General features: G+C 38.5%; 1 protein-coding gene across 3 annotated transcripts in view; it reads right to left on the reverse strand.

The window, feature by feature from the left end:
* Rev1 (REV1 DNA directed polymerase) overlaps positions 1 to 18497 on the reverse strand; it is a 74309-nt gene that overhangs the window by 51813 nt on the left and 3999 nt on the right. For all 3 annotated transcript variants that reach the window (XM_040729268.1, XM_040729267.1, XM_040729266.1), the window contains exons 2-3: positions 5897 to 5960; positions 4829 to 4955 (exon numbers count right to left, since the gene is read on the reverse strand). In XM_040729268.1, coding sequence (XP_040585202.1) covers positions 4829 to 4955; positions 5897 to 5950 — 181 coding nt within the window. In that variant the 5' untranslated portion in view covers positions 5951 to 5960. The remainder of the gene's footprint in view (positions 1 to 4828; positions 4956 to 5896; positions 5961 to 18497) is intronic.

Consider the following 18497-nt stretch of genomic DNA (forward strand, 5'->3'; position numbering starts at 1 on the left):
GCTACTGAGAATGTGAACTACTACAACTTAGGAAATACTTTTTTTTTAAGCAAAAACTAAAAATTCAAGTACTTCTGTGTCCAGGCAAAAACTTTTATATTTACATAGCAAAAACTAAGAATGATTAAAAACTGTGGCACACCTATAATATGAAATGCAACTATATAATACAAAGGAAAAACTACTAATGCATTTAACAATTTTGATGAATTTAGTAAAGAAGTAAACTGAATAAAAAAGGTTTTCCCAAAAGAGTACAGACTGTGTGTCCTACATGTCTATCATTATTGAAGAGAGGACACTATAGACAGTGGCCGCCCAGAGTTACGGAAAAGGGATGTAGCACGGCTACAAAAGAGCAACACACAGGATCACTGTTGTAAATGTGATGTACCTCCACTACATCAATGCCAACGTCCTGGTCGTGGCATTACATTCTCCTCTGCTACCATCAGACCAAAGAGACCAATGACATCTCTGTGCAATTTCCTCCATATCTTCAGATCTGGTGTGACTCTTGTCTCAAAAAATACAGAGAGTAACTGAGGAAGACACCTGACGTCTACCCTTGTCCTCCACACACATGTACAGAGGCCTTCATAAACACAGACACAGACACACAAACACACACACACACACTAAAAAGAAGAGAAAATGGGCTAGCAAAGGCAAAGAGGATCTTCTTTCTAAGTTCAACTTATTCTACTAGTTGGATCAAATGTCTAGAGTAGGAAAAAAGCACAGATAGTTGAACGGGGAGCTTTACTTTGAATATTAATAAAAGTCTATGGGGAATGTAACAGATCAAGAAAAAAGGCACCTTTTTCTTGCTCATTGTTATCTCTGAAGAGGGGGTATGTGGTAGGGGGTGTTGTTATGTACCCTTAAAACTTTCAAGATTACTCTATGTCAGCCTCTTGAGTGCCAGAATTACAGGTGAGCACCACCTGATCCAGTCTAAAGCACTATTTTTTTCAAGATTTTTTAAAAATTATCATTTTGTGTATAAATATTTTGCCTGCATGTGTGTATGTGCCTGGTTCCCAGAGGCCAGGAGGAGGGTATTAGATTTCTTGGGAGTGGAGTTAGAGATGGTTGTGAGCCACTACAAGTATATGGGAATCAAACTTAGGTCTTCTCCAAGAGCAACACAAGTGCTCTTAACTGCTGACCCAACTTATAAACCCCTAAAACACTATTCTTTAATAGAATGGCTAATTCATTACACATTACACTCTGTCCGTTGTTTTATTTGTATAACTACAAAGTACTTAATAATTAGAATTTTTCCTAAAAACAGTCGCTTATATCACAGTAAAATTCAGCAAAACTGTAGACTAAGAACAAAAAAAATCACTATCACTATCTTAAAGGTAAGATTAGTGACTCTTAAAAAATTATATATCAACTAGAACTCTATCCAAATCATCAACCCAATAGTAATTACTGAAGTGTTTTTCTCCCTTCACTTCTCCCATGTGACTAAGGGTTCTCTAGTGATTTAGGACTTCCTTAAATGACTATAAAAAGTGGTGATTGTTTTTATTAACATTGTACTGGCTGGTTTTGTGTGTCAACTTGACACAGTCATCAGAAAGGAAGGAGCCTCATTTGAGGAAATGCTTATATGAGATCCAGCTTTAAGGAATTTTTTCTCAACTAGTGATCAATGGAGGAGGGCCTAACCCTTCGTGGGTGGTGACATCCCTGGGCTGGTCCTAGGTTCTATAAGAAAGCAGGCTGAGCAAGCCAGGGGAAGCAAGTCGGTAAGTAGCACCTCCTGCATGATGTCTACATCAGTTCCTGCTTCCAGGATCCTGCCCTGTTTGATTTCATGTCCTGACTTCTTTGGGGGTGAACAGTGCTGCATAAGCATAAACTAAATAAACCCTTTTCTCCCCAACTTGCTTTTTGGTCAAGGAGTTTCATCAAAGTAAAAGAAACTCTAAGACAAACATTTTTAGTCTTTTAGAATACATATGACCACAGTATACGGAAGTTACATTTTCCAAGGTACAACGCAAAAGAAAATTTTGTATTTTTTACAGGTAAACTCTAAAAGCTGTACCAGCATCTACTCTGAGTTAACACTTTACCATTAAAACTTACAATTACAACCAGCATGCTCTGCCCTCACTAAGCCAAACAAGTATGTCAACTGATTAATACTTACTTTTAATTCATCAAATCTTTCCTGAAATGGTTAGGCTCAGTCACCACAGAGGCAAAAATACAACAAGAAAATGTAGTACTTGCTTTTGTCTGTGTAACAGGAAACTACACTGAGGTCTAATGAGTGCTAATACTCAGATACATTAAGAGTCATAGACCCAAAGGAACAAAGTGAAATCATCTGAATCAGTATGAAGACAATCAGGCAATCGAGCAAAAGTGATACATTAACAGAGACCTTCAATGATAATAGATATCATCCAGCTGAGCAGCAGGTTAAAAAAAAATCATAATACTGAAATAAATATTAAGAACTATTCACTCTGAGAGTAAAACATACACAAACATGATCATAAGACTCAAGAGAAGCCAGGCGTTGGTGACACACGCCTTTAATCCCAGCACTAGGGAGGCAGAAGCAGGCGAATCTCTACAAGTTCAAGGCCAGCCTGGTCTACAAGAGTGAGATCCAGGACAGCCTCCAAAACAATACAGAGAAACCCTGTCTCGAACCCCCCCCCAAAAAAACCATAAGGCTCAAGAGAATTAAGAAAAATTGGGGGAGTAATATCCAATAACCAAAGACAAGTGCTAACTGATCAGGAAGAAAAAAATCTAGGTTGGGTAAATGAAACCCCAGAAAGAGGTTAGTTGGTGTCAAAAGAAAAAAAAGCTGATGGAACAGATATATACCACATGTAAAAAGTGGGTAAGTAGGTTAAATTTTGTTTGTTTGTTTATTTTTCGAGACAGGGTTTCTCTATGGCTTTGGAGGCTGTCCTGGAACTAGCTCTTGTAGACCAGGCTGGCCTTGAACTCACAAAGATCCTCCTGCCTCTGCCTCCCAAGTGCTGGGATTATAGGCGTGTGCCACCACCGCCAGGCCTAGGTTAAGTCTTAATACAGGAAGTTCATAGCTGAAACTGTATAAAAAGTAATTAGAATTAGATATCTTCTCCAACTCACAAGCAACATAAACTACTCGTCCATTCCAGATATTAAACTCATTGAGAGCATATACAGCTGGTAGAAGAGACAGCAGCAACAACAACAAAAGTGTAACTGAATGACACCATTTCCAAACTGAAAATTATGGCCCTTTCATGACCTTCTTTGGAAACTAAGTGGTGATACTTTGTTTATGATCTAACAAATGAAGTTTGCCTGAAGATCAGAGTACAAAGCTAGCCACACTAGTTAGCCATATAGGCCAGGCAGTGGTAATACACACATTTACTCCCAGCACTCAGAAGGCAGAGGCAGGCAGATCTCTCTGAGTTCAAGGCCATCATTGTCTACAAGAATTACTTCCAGGCAGGCTCCAAAGCCACAGAGAAACCCTGTCTCGGAGACCAAAAAAAAAAAAAAAAAAGAGAGAGAGAGAGAGAGATTTTGTGCTACATATTCCCATTTACAGGCAAAAAACAACAGATTCTTCTCTGGGAAATCACAAGCCCACACCCAAAGGACCTCAGGACCAACCCTAATCTTGAGTCCTTGCATGAAAGCCCCTAGAGTCATGTCATGAGGCTATAAAAGTGAAGCCCAGGTTGCAATACAAACTCTTAAGATGTTGGAGGTGCCAAAGCTGTGAGACATCTGCCAGGGAGAGCTGCATGCAAGGAGTGGAACCGGCCTGTGAGAGAGAGATTTTACAGGCAAAAAACTTGGAAGGGTGGAGTCATCTAAGCCTTTTGATATCAGATATGGGAAGCTAGAGCAGTGGTTTTCAACCTAACACTGTGAACATTTAATTCATGTTGTGGTGACCCCCAACCATAAAGTTAATTTTGTTGCTACTCCGTAACTGTAATTTTCATACTGTTATGAACTGTAGTGTAGATATCTGCTCTCTGATGGTCTTGGGTGACCCCTGTGAAAGAGTCTCCACCCATAGGTTGGGAACTGCTAAGGTAGAAGATTTGGTGGTCAGTCTTGAGTGTTCCGGCATTTTTTTCTATTTTGGTTTTTTGGATTTTTAAGACAGGGTTTCTCAGTGTAGCTTTGGCTGTCCTGAAACTCAAACTGTAGACCAGGCCAGACTAAGGAATCAAGAGATTCGCTTGCCTCTGCCTCCCAAGTACTGGGATTAAAGGTGTGCACCACCACCCGGTGATCCAGCATTTCTTTACTATGCCCCTATTCCTCTTCCTAGGAATATTCTGTGCCATTGTATGTTGGAAATGATTTGCTTTTAGAATTCACAGGATTTTACTGAGTCTGTGAAAGACTATGGGGCTTTAGAAGTTGGATTAAATGCACTTTGCATTATACTATAATGGCCACTAAGCCTTTGGGGGACAGGAATGGAACGAGTGGTTTGAACGAGAATGTCTCCCATAGGCTCAGATATCCGAACACTTGCTTGGGGCAGGCTCTGAGTATGTAGCCTAGCCCTAATTCCAGTTCAAAGTTGAAAATGGGATCTCTCAGCTCCCTGCTCCTACTGTTGTGCCTCCCTGCCATGAGGTCTCATCCCTCTGGAAATGTAAGCAAAAATAAACTTCCATAAGTAATGTTGGTCGTAGAATTTTACTACAGCAGAAGAAAATTAAATATAATACAGATGATAAATAATTGAAGTTAAAAGAAAAAAATCTCTATCCTAAAAGATTCATGATAAAATTGGGCATCAAAAAAGTAAAAAGTACTCAACCTGTGTATCCATTAACATAGATGGCAACTCCACTAAATATTGCAGATGGCGCCCCATCCTTCTGCTTAGCAGCATCTGACCGGAACTGTTCCTCCAGCTTCTGGACTTTGGCAGCCATGTACCCACCCTACAACCCAAGAAAAGGCATACCAATCAACTACAGTTACAGTATTCCCCTGCCACACATTAGTAACTTAAAACAAAAAACCCACCATGACAGATTTACAAATACAGTCTCACTCTTTTAACCTTAAAATATTTAATTAGGTATAACTGTTTTCATTATGTCTTTAAAGCAAAACTATAGGTGACAACTAATAGTACAGTTTGTCCAAACTGCAAATGACTTATTTTTACTATTTATTAAAATTGTATATGCTCACTATATTTTTTCAGAATATAAATACAAAAAGAAAATTAAAGCTGTTGTAATCCAATTCACTAACATTTTGGAATGCTAATCCCAAGCCTTCTTTCTATGTCTCACAACACTAAATTAGAATCATATGTAATACCTCTTTATTAACCACTGTTTTAATCAAGGCTATCACCCCACGTTAAAACATACAAAGCTAAGTAATAATTGCAGTGTTTTACTATATACAGTTAACTGACAATACATATATATTTTCCTGTATCTCAGTATTATTAGAAATGCTGAGATAGCGCCGGGCATTGGTGGCACTTGCCTTTAATCCCAGCACTCAGGAGGCAGAGGCAGGTGGATCTCTGTGAGTTCGAGGCCAGCCTGGTCTACAAAGCGAGTTCCAGGAGAGCCTCCAAAACAATACAGAGAAACCCTGTCTCAAAAAACAAACAAAAAAGAAATGCTGAGATAAACTATATAAATTGTTGAGTCCAAGAATATTCACTTCCTAAAGTCAAAATCATTGGCAGCAAAATAAAGTTTGAAGGTTATAGTTTATCAACAGTGTTAAGGTTTCAATACATTATAGAAACAACAAGAGTTGATACATAAAGTCACGTGTTATATTGTAAGTTTTATAATATCCTAGAAGGAACAAAGATTATCTAGTCATTTAAATAGCTTTATTCATTAAAACATACCCATTTTTCCCAGCCATCATTTTCAGCTCGCTTCCTCCATCCACCTCGCCTCATGGTGGAGCTTCTGTGTTGGAGAGGAAAAAAAGAAGTCAATTTTATGCCATAATGTACTCTTCACTGATTATTTTATCAAGGAAAATAGGAAATTTAAAAATTCAAATGTCCAATTAATGCAAGACAAAAGCATAATGCCAAGTATACTTCAAAATACATCATTTTCAAATTGCTCTATAAGTGAATCTGTTCATAGAACATCATCCTTACAGATTAAGCTTCATACTTAAACGCTTTTCAATTGTGTGTGGAGGGTGGTTGAGGGAAGGATCTATGCACTATTAAATATCACTAACACAGCTCCACTTTCTTGTTACCACTAATAAAACAATCTATTAAGGTATTTCCTTTATCATTTGTCCTACAGTGGCTCTGAACTGTGTCATACTAGACACTCAAGAATGCATACACACATAACAAATCTGTCCTACGAAATGTCCTCCAGAAGTTCATTAAAAGAATATATCATAGGGGAATGATTATCCTGCTAACAAATTAATAGATCTGGCATTCTTTTTAAGTAATTTGTTTTTATTTTATGTTCACTGGTATTTTACCTGCATGTATGACTGTTGTGAGGGTGTCAGAAGCCCTGAAACTGGAATTACAGATAGGTGTGAGCCACCATTTGGGTGCTGGGAATTGAACCCTGGTCCCCTGGAAGAGCAGACAGTGAGCCATCACTCCAAGATGCCCCCCCCCAAAAATCTGACATTCTTAAGGCATACACCACACTAAGATTACCAAAAAATATCTTGCCTCAAGCTTCAGGCTTAAAGAACAGCAAGACAGTTTAGTCATTCTAAGTCAAAACAGGCACTAAATGAATCCTTACAAAGTCAAATTCCTCTAGTTACAAACTGGGCTATAACTGGGCAGTGGTGGCGCACCTCTTTAAGCCCAGCATTCAGGAGACAGAGGCAGGTGGATCTCTTGTGAGTTCAAGGCCAGCCTGGTCTACAAAGGGAATTCCAGGACAGCCAGGACTATTGCACAGAGAAACCCTGTCTCACCAAAAACAAAACAAACAAAAAAGTTGGCCTATCATTGCATTATCTTTCATAACTACAATTTTCTGCAATTATATAACTTTGTATCAAAGATTATTTTAAAAAGTCTCATATACACCATCAAAGTAAAATTAGCTTTGGTATGGTTTATGAGAATCTTTAACACTTAAAACATGATATTTGGGGATTGGGGGGGCGGGGAGGAGGGGAGGGAGAGGGAGCTGGGATTGACGTGAAGCAGGCTTGTTTCTAATTTAAATAAAAAATGATATTTTATCCACACACATTAGCAGATACTTTGTTTCAAATACTCCTGGTTCTTGAAATGCCCCATAATTTGGTTTCTCTTTCTGACATTTTTATTAACAATATATTGTACACATAAAAGATGACTAAAAGGTAGACAGAAACTGTCAGCTAAGTTCCAGTTGTGAGATAAGCAACTTAAATGTTTTAGGGGCATATGTAAAGTGTCCTGAGAATAAATTACTAACTCTGTGGACAGAAGAATTTTGTTTTTAAGTTTGCTCTAGGTAGGTGAATTGAGTGTTTAATGATGTATTTATTATCAACCCCAAAACTGTCATGTTTCTCTTAAATGTTTATTCTCCTTAAGTACCTTACTTTGCCAGTCATAAAGATTTCACCCAAAAAAACTCATAATACAAAATTCCTGACGCCAAATAAAGTCTGGGTCTATACACCTGCTTTTACAAGCAGATAATTTGGGCATTCTGGATATGTAGCCATGATAATTAAATAGAACTATTTGCATGCAGATTATTTGAGCACTTAGTTCCCAGCTGGTGGTGCTCTTTGGAATGGCTAACTGGGGTGGCCTTGCTGGAGGCAGTATGTCACTGGAGGTAGCTTTGAGAGGTTAAAGACTGTTGCCATTTTCAGTTTGCTTTCTCTGCTTCATGCTTTGTGGTTCAAGACGTGAGCTGTGAGCATTCTGCCATGCCTGCTGCTTGCTGCGCTGATTCCCATCATGATGGAATTATAAACCCAAATAAACTCTTCCTTTAATAAGTTGCCTTGGTCATGGTGTTTTATCACAACAGAAAAGTAACTAATACACTATTTCCCTGCTAAATGAAAGTAAATCAAATAATAAAATATATCTTTAAATTTAAAGCTGGTCATGATGGTATGTATACACCTATAATTTCATCATCTGGGAGGTGGAAAGAGGATCAGGAGTTCAAAGACAGACTAAGTTATATAATGAGTTCTGGGCTAGCCTGGAGTACAGACACATCCAATCTCAGTAGAAAAAAAAACATTTCATTTGATCACTCATTTTAGTGTACCTTATGACCGCCAAAGTTTCTGCTGTGAAAGGTCAGTAAGAAAACCCTTACTGATGGTGTAAATCAAGAGAAGGCAGACAAGAATGAAACTGAGATAGAGGCTAAGACTATGGATATGGATTAGTAGTGCAGCACTTGCCTGGCATTCAAGAGACTGTGGGTTTGGTCTCAATATTGAAGAAAAATAAATCAAGCAAAACACACAAGAGATGAAAACAAAACAATACTATGTTTTCTACAGAAAATTGTCCCAAAACAAAGAAGCCTACCAAATAGTGGAAATTAGTCAAGAATCAGAAGAGAACAAACATTTACAAAGATCTGCTACTTTTCCACAAATGGATTCTTTCCCCTATGAGACCATCTGTCAACTCCAGAGGAGTTGCTGAAGAGGAGACATCTTTTTAACCAATACCATACTATAGTAATAAGAACTAGACTCTAAAAGTCCTCCAAGAATACTGATCTCTATTATTTGGGGTTAGGATCTCAGAAATAAGAACTAGAAGCAAAACAGATCAAATTCTCAAGACACCGATTGCCACTGCACCTTAATTTATCTGTGAAATACACTGAGGCAACCCTGGCAGGAGCAAGTATAATCCACTATGATAGCACTTTTGTTTATCTCTACAACTAATTTACAAATGACTGCAATACAAAGAAATAAACTCACAAAGGAGAGCCAACAAAATAACAAAAAGTTTAGTAGGTACTGAACTTTGAACTTTTAAATAACCATGCTATGTTCAAGGAGAAAACAAAGGAGGTTATAAAAGTTTTTAACTTAAAAACAAATTACAAACATAGTGGATCATGCCTGTAGTTCAGGAAACCAAGACAGGAGGACAGCCAAAAGTTCAACACCAGCCTGGGCTATATAGGAGTTCTAGATTCCAGGCTAGCCTGAGCTACAGAACAAGAAATTTATCTTTTTTATGGTGGGGGAGAACAAACAAGGGAATACCTGTGCTATAAATTAACTCAAGGTGAAGATTTTTAGCAGCATGGGCACGCTTAATTAGAGTTAACAACAGGTGGTCACTTGATAACCTCTACTACAAGACCAAACACAAAGCATGTGATGGGATCAAACAATATGTGAATTTACTAACATTTCCATTGATACTCATTGTCCTAGCCAGGGTTATTATCTCTGTGATGAAATACTATGACCAGTAGCAAGTTGGGAAGAAAAAGGTTTTATCTGGCTTACACTTCCACTTTGTAGTCATCAATGAAGGAAGGTGAGACAGGAACTCAAACAGGGAAGGAACCTAGAGGCAGGAGCTGTTGCAGAGGGCATGGACAGGTGCCGCTTACTGGCTTGCTATCCTGCTTTCTTATAGAACCCAGGATCACTGCTCAGGGATGGCCACACCCACAATGGGCTGGACCCTTCTGCATCAATCACTAATTTTAAAAAATGCCCTACAGGCTAGTGTTCAGCCTGAGCTTATGGGAAGCATGTTCTCAATCAAGGTTTCCTCCTCTCTGATGCCGGTACCTCATGTCAAGCTGACAGAACACTAGTCAGCACACTCATATATTTCACTTTATATTTCACTGATACCAGCAAAAATCTTGTTTCACATATTCAAATATTATAATGAAAATATATAAGATTGCTATTAGTTTTACATGTGATTAGGTAGTCAATAAATATACCTGTTAAGTAAAGACAACAAATTTACATATATACTATAACACATGGTAACAATAGAAATACAACCCAAATATATTGTGACCAAATATTGGGAAAGATACTATGAATATCCATCCTATATATCACCTATTTATCTTTCCATATCAGGTGTGACGGCACACACCTTTAATCTCAGTATTTAAGAGGCAGAGACAGGCACAGTTCTCTGCAAGACCCGTCTGGTCTACATAGTAACAGCCTGTTTCAAAAAATACAAGTCTTTTTCCAAGACTTGAGAGATGGTTCAGGGCCTAAAAGAACACACTACTCTTGCAGAAGACCAGAGTTTGGCCAAAGCAACCACATCTGGCAGCTCACAACCACCTCTAAATCCAACTCCAAAGATCTGACACTCTCTGGATGCCACCAACACTTGCATTCACATGTTCACATACCACCCCCCCACCAAGGAAATGTCACACATATACATATAATTAAAATAAAAGCATGGAATCTTTAACAAAAAAAAAAATCTGAACACTCACAATCAAATTCTTCACTAATAGTTTAACAAATAATACTCTATCATAAAGATCTCCTCTCCTAAAGGTGGTACAGATAAAACTGACAATTGGACCACGTTTGCTACCAACTAGAACCACACAGTAGATGAGAATTAACTACAAATAATTTACAATATTGGCAATATGGTGTTAAATAAGGAAGATGCTAAGGAAATCTCTAGTCTTATAAGTTGTAATGTGTCATGATATAAAGGCATAATTTCTGCTATTACATAAAGGTCATCAAAAAAAGTGGTTTATCAATGTCTCTGCAATCCTATCTACAGAAAGGTTCTCCACTCAAAGAAACTGGCCTGTTTATTCAAATAAGACTATCTTTAAAGAGGAGGGCAATGGGTCAGGATACTGATAACCTAACAGAATACTCCTAAAAAAAAAAAAAAGAAGAAAACCGTTTTTATCCTCTCTGATCCAAGCAACGTTCTGAATTACAATATGCCCTCTTTACTAAGCATATTCATAAAGAAGCAATGCCCTGCACCGAACAAGTCATCAATTATCAATCAAGACTTGCAAATGAAAACCACCTTGTTTTCAGGTGAAACTCTTGCAGATTGGGTTTTCCAAGCTAATTCCACACTGCATAATGATCTCAGGTAAAGAGAGAAACAGTTTCTAAAAGTTAATACATGAACTAAAATAGTCTACAACTTCTCTGTATTCTGCAACATTAACACAGAGAAGCTATCAATAACAGTGTCAAAAAATTAAATTTAAAAGCAGATAAGGAATAAACTAATGAATGCAAAATACCCTTATTCCCACCATTTGGGGTATGTCTTCAATAAACTTTAAAGTTATTTATTATAGTATTCTACCCTGCCAGTTCAGGGTGAATCTCAAATTAGAACATACTTTAAAAACCCTTTGAAAACTACAAAGTACTAATAATACTTAAAACGAGCAACCAACCTCCATAACACAATGGAAAGGACTTAGTAATGACAGTTCTATGGTCAAAGCCCAGTTCAATTACTGCTGCCTAGTTATGATACAGGGTGAGCACAAGAGCACTAAGTCTGACATCTCTTTGCCTACAAATCAGAAATGTGATCAGACAATTCCTTTGTGGGGCCATATATGAAAATAAGGTAGAGATGTGACCAAAGTAAAGAGAGCTGGAGGTAAAAAGGTAAACCACTTTTTAGCAGTCCTCTTCCTTTTTTAAGTTTTGGGTTTAGGGTCAGAATAAAGAGTTTTCTCACAAGTTTAAAAAAAAAAACACCCTTTGGGATAGACTGGACTAATTTAAACTAATCAATTAAAAATAAGTCTAAGACTTCTCAGTTCTTGCTTCCTGTTTCCATGTGACTCTACAAGACAGGCCAGAAATACTCAACCACTAAAAGGTTCTGCAAACTAAAACCGTAAGAAAATATTCAGGTAAAAAAGACCAGTGCCACGTCAACATGCAGCAACAGCTAGTCAGGTGTGGCAAATAGAAGGGAAAGAGCAGAGTAGCTGGGATTTGAAATATTTACAGTAGGTTTCCTGACTTACCCTGTTCTAGGAAGTCTCACCAGAGCCTGCTTTCTTCCTCTGTATTTAACAGATTACTTAAGCATGTGTCCCTCTTGCTGGGCACACTAGTAACAGCTTGTTCTGAATTTCAATGTGCATGTCAAGAGGCTGTTCACACCCCATTATAAAGCTTCGTTTTGCTTGCTTCCCATAGTTATTGCTAAGTTTTTGTTGATCTCTGCTTTTCTGACACAGGGTATATATAGCCCAGGATGGCCTGAAACTCACAGCTATACTCCTGACTCAGCCTAAGACCTGGCATTAGCCACCACATTTAGTTCTTTTTTTTTTTAATTTTTATTTTTAAACTTAAATTTAAATTAGAAACAAGGTTGCTTCACATATCAATTCCAGGTCCCTCTCCCTTTCCCTCCCCTCCTCCCACACCCTCCCACCGACCCTCCAATATCCCCTCATTTCCCTGGGGAGGGTGAGGCCCTCCATGGGGGTGTCCATAGTCTGTCATTTCATCCAGGGCAGGGCCTAGACCCTCCCCTGGGAGTCCAGGGTGAGAGTGCATCTCTCATTGTTCATTTGTATACCAGGGATAAATACTGATCTACTACCCAAGGCCCAATAGATTACCTAGGCCTCCTCACTGACACTCATGTTCAGGGGGTCTTGCTGGATTCCCATGCTGGAATCCCAGCCATCAGTCTGGGATTCAAGAGCTAACCCTTGTCAGGTCAGCTGTTTCTGGGGTTAAACCAGCCCAGTCTTAACCCCTTTGCTCATCAGTCCTCCCTCTCTGTCACTGGGTTCCTTGAGAGTTCAGCTCAGTGTTTAGCTGTGGGAGTCTGCCTCTGCTTCCATCAGCCCACATTTAGTTCTTAATTTTAGTATTTACCAAAGAAATTATCTTCACCAAGAATAATTTTCATGCAAAAATGGTATTTCACCTATTTATTAAAAAAGATTTACTAACACCATTCAATTCATCACATACTGGCAAAACGCTCCCAAACACATGTGTACCATTAATCTGATTGTTACATATCTGCAACTTTAATTAAAGAAATTAATTAAAGAAACTGAAGCCTGATGCTGCACATCTGTAATTTCAACACTCAGATGACCGATGCTGAAGGAGGATAGCCAGTATGGGTTACCTAGTAGTGGTAACGGTGGTGGGGTGGGGAGAGAAGGAAGAAAGGCAAGCAAGCCAGGTGTGGTGAACCATACCTGTAATCAAAATACTCAGGAAGCTAAAGCAGGAAAACTGAGTTCAAGTCAACAGAGGCTAGCTATATAGCCAGATCATGTCTCAAATAAATAACCAAAATCAATGCAACTGCCTTTGAGTGGCTTTTAATCAGTCTCATTACTACAGTCATATCCAGATATAAAGTGCTATCTTACCTTTACTTAATGGTCTTAAGAAATATTTGTTGACTAAAACAAATGTACAATGAATTAATGGATGTGCACATTTCAATAATTGGCTTTCACTTCTAGACTTATCTTTAGGGATTCTAAACCAAGATATAAAGCATTCTAAGGTGTTATGTGTAAGATACCCTTTAGAAAAACATAAGTAGTACAGTACTGGGATATTATAGTCAGGTTTTATACTATCTCCCCCTATTCTTTAATTATGGGTTTTCTTCCCCCACCTTTAGTTTCCTGTGATCCCCCCCCCCCCCCACTAAAATAAAGCAATTCCTATACTAGATGAAATATTTCTTTCAGGCTTTTGGTCTCCCAACACCTGCCCTAGCCTCCCAAGCTGCTGAAAATATAGACAAGTGTCACCACACCCAATCAAGCACTATTTTGATCAACAGCATTTAAGTACAGAGCTCTGAAGACTATCAATAACAGTGGCTACAAGCACATTCCAAACCAAAACTAAAGCAAGAGAATGGGATTTTGGCTTTCCTCATATCTTTTTCTCGAAGTGAGTCTGATCTATCCTTTCTTGTGCATAGTATTAGACTCCTCCCAGTGACTGGTGTTCATTCAGTGCACTGCCACGTTGACAAAATATTCAGTCCTACTATGCATTCCTTATTAAAAATGGTTTTCCCTTTATTTTACTTGTATAAAAGCATACTTTATAAAAAAAAAAAAGGAAAAAAGTAACAGAAAGTAGCAGAGCAAATCACCCATGTTTATAAAAAACTCATTTTCACTAAAACTTTATTTCGGTACCTTTTTTCTAAGGATTCTACATCTACAACTGATCTTTACAACATATCTATAGGATAGGATAGAGAAACTAGAATATTGATGAAGTTGAACTGCTAGTTTATGATACAAAATCATTCTTTTGTTTTTTGAAACAGGATCTCACTAACCTGGAAACTTGCCATGTAGACAAAGCTGCCCTAAAACTCAAGAGATTCACCTGCATCTGCTTCCTGAATGCTGGATTAAAGGTTCGTGATATCATGCCCAGTTATACTTATTTTCTTAAAAATTAATGATCCCAAGCCGGGCAGTGGTGGCGCACGCCTTTAATCCCAGCACTCGGGAGGCAGAGGCAGGCGGATCTCTGTGAGTTCGAGGCTGGGCTGGACCGACAGCCTCCAAAACAATACAGAGAAACCCTGTCTCGTAAAAACCAAAAAAAAAAAAAAAAAAATTAATGATCCCATATTTTCAAAGGAGAAAGTAACAATGACATTAACCCCACTCCCTACCTGACCAAACAAACCAAGACTATTTAGACAAAAATGGCATTATTTTCTAATTTTCAATGTTTCATGTTTCCTACATCTTTAACAGGATATAGTTGGCAAATGTAAATTACATTTCCTAGGCGCCTCTAAAGTCAAGGGTATACATGTCACTAAGTTCTGGCCAGTAAGATATAAACAGAGCATAGGCAAAAATTTTGCCATATTCTTCATTTTTACCCTCCCTCATATTGGGGATCAAATATTCAATTTTGTTAAAGAAAACTGCTTAATTCTTTATTAAGAATGCATTTGTGAAGTAAAACAGTTTCAACTGTAATCCTTAGGGAATGGCTAGCTAAGCATAAGCCCATGAGTAGGCAATAAAGCAAGAACAAGAGTCCAAAGGAGTAAAATACCACTAACTTTTGAAAAGCGCAAATAATTTTATCTGTAAGAAACTTCAAGTTGCAGTAAATCACAGTAAGCCTTGAAAACATAGGTTTTCAAAGGTCACACACAAGTCTAATGATAGGGACAAAACAGGTAAGGAACAGAAGTAATATCAAAGAAGGGGATTTTTCTCTAGAGCAGTAGTTTTCATACCTGAGCATCAGAATCAAGTAGTAGGGCTATGAAACAAAATAGACCACTGAATTCCAACTTAAATGATTCAGACTCAAAAACTGGGTGTCTGGTTGGGTAGGGCTGGAAATTTATATTTCTAAAAAGTTGCCAGGTAATTCAGAAACTGCTGGTCATGGGCTGATTTTGCTGATATTTAGAGTGTATGCAGAGGGGAAGTGAAGCTACAGACTAGGGCAGGAACTCAGAGGTAAAGAGGTAAAGAAAAAGAGTCAGTTCCCTGCCTGGAAAAATTCCATGAGTATGCTACAGGTGAGAGTCTCTCACTCCTCTTCCCCTCCAAATCCAGATCAGATTAATAGTTTCCTTCATGCTCATTGTCATTTGCAGTCTTCAAGGTAAGTAAACTAAGTATAAACCATAATGAAAGTTTTTATCAGAGAATAAAACTGAATACTAGATCCTACATCAGAGGCACTAATAATGCAATCAAAGCATAGAGAAAGCAATAAAACTCAGGTTGGAGAAGAAAACCAACAAAACAGCATGTAAAAGGAGACATAAGCTTTAGACGATGAAATAATACGTGTACTTTTAAAGGTAGAAGACGGGAGCAGGGACAGAGGTAGCAGTGATGTCAAAGAGAAAATTTGTTAAGTCTTCAAAAACTGCAGAGACGCTTAAGACAACATTCTAGAATTAACTGGGCTGGACACATGGCCAGATGCAGTAGATGAACTTAGGTAGCTAAGAAATGTAACAGAAGGCCTTGAGTATTAACCTCAGAAGCTTGAATTTTACTTTACTTACTTTAGGGAAACAATACAGAATGGGGGAGAAATCTTCATCTTGTACAGTCCCCTTGTACATTTTACTATCTTTCTAAAGCTCACAAGGTTAATAAACACCAACAACATGCAACTAAAAATAAAACCCATGGAACAACTGAAGTTCAAAATTATGATCCAACTTGGTGTTGGGGAGATGGCTCAGTAGCAAAATGATTGTCCTTCAAACATGACACCCTGAGTTGGGGTCACCAGCACCCACATATAAAAACCAAGCATGGTAGCATGTACCTTTAATTCACAACCATGAAGTGAATCTCTGGAGCTCACTGGTGTCTGGCCAGCCTAGCCTAGCTGAATGGATGAGCTACTGGTTCAGTTCAAGTGCCTATCTCAAAAATTAAGTTAGTTGAAGAGGACACTAAAACACTCACCTCTATCTATACTTCACGTACACATACCCACACAAACACATACATACCTACATACTACACACACACACACACACACACACACACTTTCCTATCTGTTCCATTTACGCAAGTCTTTTTTCTCACTAATCTTTTGATTCAATGTAATCGCAAATGAACATAAAAAGGAAATTTTCAGACAACTGAGTTTTTTAAAAACAGAAAGTACCTATAAACCCAACTTACAACAGAAACTATGTAAATAAAATGTTTGACTGAAACAAACCATCTCAGGTTTTATAGTCAATCAATAGAAATGTTACAATCCTCAACAGAAGGCAATCCTTTCAGATTATATAAGGCAGGGGACAGCATTTCCTCTGAATTCAAACAGTCCCTTTTAGAGAAAGGAGAGGAAGCCCTTGAATCCCAAACTTGCCCAAGCAGTAAACGATCAACCAGAAATGTAGTTCAGTGGAAGAGCAGCTGCCTACCAGTCTGCTTCATAGTTCAATTCCCAGCACCACACAGAGCTCCTGAGCAAAGATTCAAAATCAAATCCCAGCTACATAATTCAGTGTAGTGTCTAAAAGATAAAAATGAAATTAAGTCCATTCTTAGTAATTAAGTCCATTCTTAGTAAGCTCAGATGTAAGAATGATGGAGTTTAGAAAATACAAAATCGTTGGGCATTGGTGGCGCACACCTTTAACCGGGACACCTGGGAGGCAGAGGCAGGTAGATCTCCCTGAGTTCGAGGTCAGCCTGGTCTACAGAGCAGTTCCAGGACAGCCAGAGCTGTTACACAAAGAAACCCTGTCTAAAAAAGAAAAGACAAGACAATACACAACCACTGTTTTATGACTAAACCTTCAAGAAGTTCCTCTTTTAAGCCTTGAGTGTGATCAAGAAAGACTAAGTCAGAAAGCAGCATTCTGGTTTACTTTCTAACATCAACCACAGACCTGTTTTGTCCACCCTTGCTCACATGGAAAGTCATGGGGCCAGATGATCAGACAGTAAAGTTCAGTTCAAACATCAGAACCCACATTTAAAATAACAATTGTAACAAAATCGGGTTTGGTGGCATCCACTTGTGTTGGGGACAAAACTCCATGTCCTCCCTAGCCAGCCAGCCTAGCCTACTTGCCCAATTCCAAGCCAGTGAAAAACCCTGTTTTATAAAACTGGTGGGTGGCACCTGAAGAACACGCAAGATTGTCCTCTGGGCTCCACATGTGCAACCACACAGAACATGGCCATGGGGCCAAGGCCTTTATAAGACACTTCCATGAGCCAGTGAGGCAGCTCAGGGGAACCATGCCTGATGAAATGAGTTTAATACCTGGGACCTACACAGGAGAAACCCAACTCCTGTCAACTGTCCTCTGACCTCCATATACAGGCCCACACACAACACACAAAGTAAAATTTTAAAGAGGGAAGGAGGGAGACAGCTCAGTGGGGTAAAGCACTTGCCATCAAGCATGAGGATCAAAGTTTGATGGTCAGAACCCACATGGCTGGAGAACCAACTCACAGGTATAGACACATATACACAAAATGAATTTTAAAAAGGATTTCTTAAATCATCTCTACCTGGCCAGATAAGAAAGCACAAAATTTAACAGCAGTATATGACAAAAATTTTAACTACTTCCTAGTGCCAAATTTCTAAGACTACAGTTCTCAGAACAACATAACTTTAAAAGCCACAAAATTATCCATGTAACTGTTAAGACAGTTAAATGCTGATACTCTCTTGAGAAGACCAGACTCACTTCTCTTAGGTGTACTAAGTTTGCATGCGTGCCTGCTAGCTCTCCCTCTGCCACTCCCTCAAGCCTATTATGTTGTATGTTTCCTCTCCCTTAATGTCCACACTTAAATCTGTATTTTAAACTCTTTATAAACTACAGTTCTGGGGGCTGGAGAGAAGCTTCATGGTTAAAAGAACTTGCTGTGTTATCATGAGGCCTGGAGTCCAAATCCCAGAACCCTGCAGCTTCAAGGAATCAGCTGCCCTCTTCTTAAGCAGATAGATAGATAGATAGATAGATAGATAGATAGATT

This window comes from Mesocricetus auratus, unplaced genomic scaffold (genome assembly GCF_017639785.1).
Source record: "Mesocricetus auratus isolate SY011 unplaced genomic scaffold, BCM_Maur_2.0 Super-Scaffold_100021, whole genome shotgun sequence".
NCBI classification, from domain to species: domain Eukaryota; kingdom Metazoa; phylum Chordata; class Mammalia; order Rodentia; family Cricetidae; genus Mesocricetus; species Mesocricetus auratus.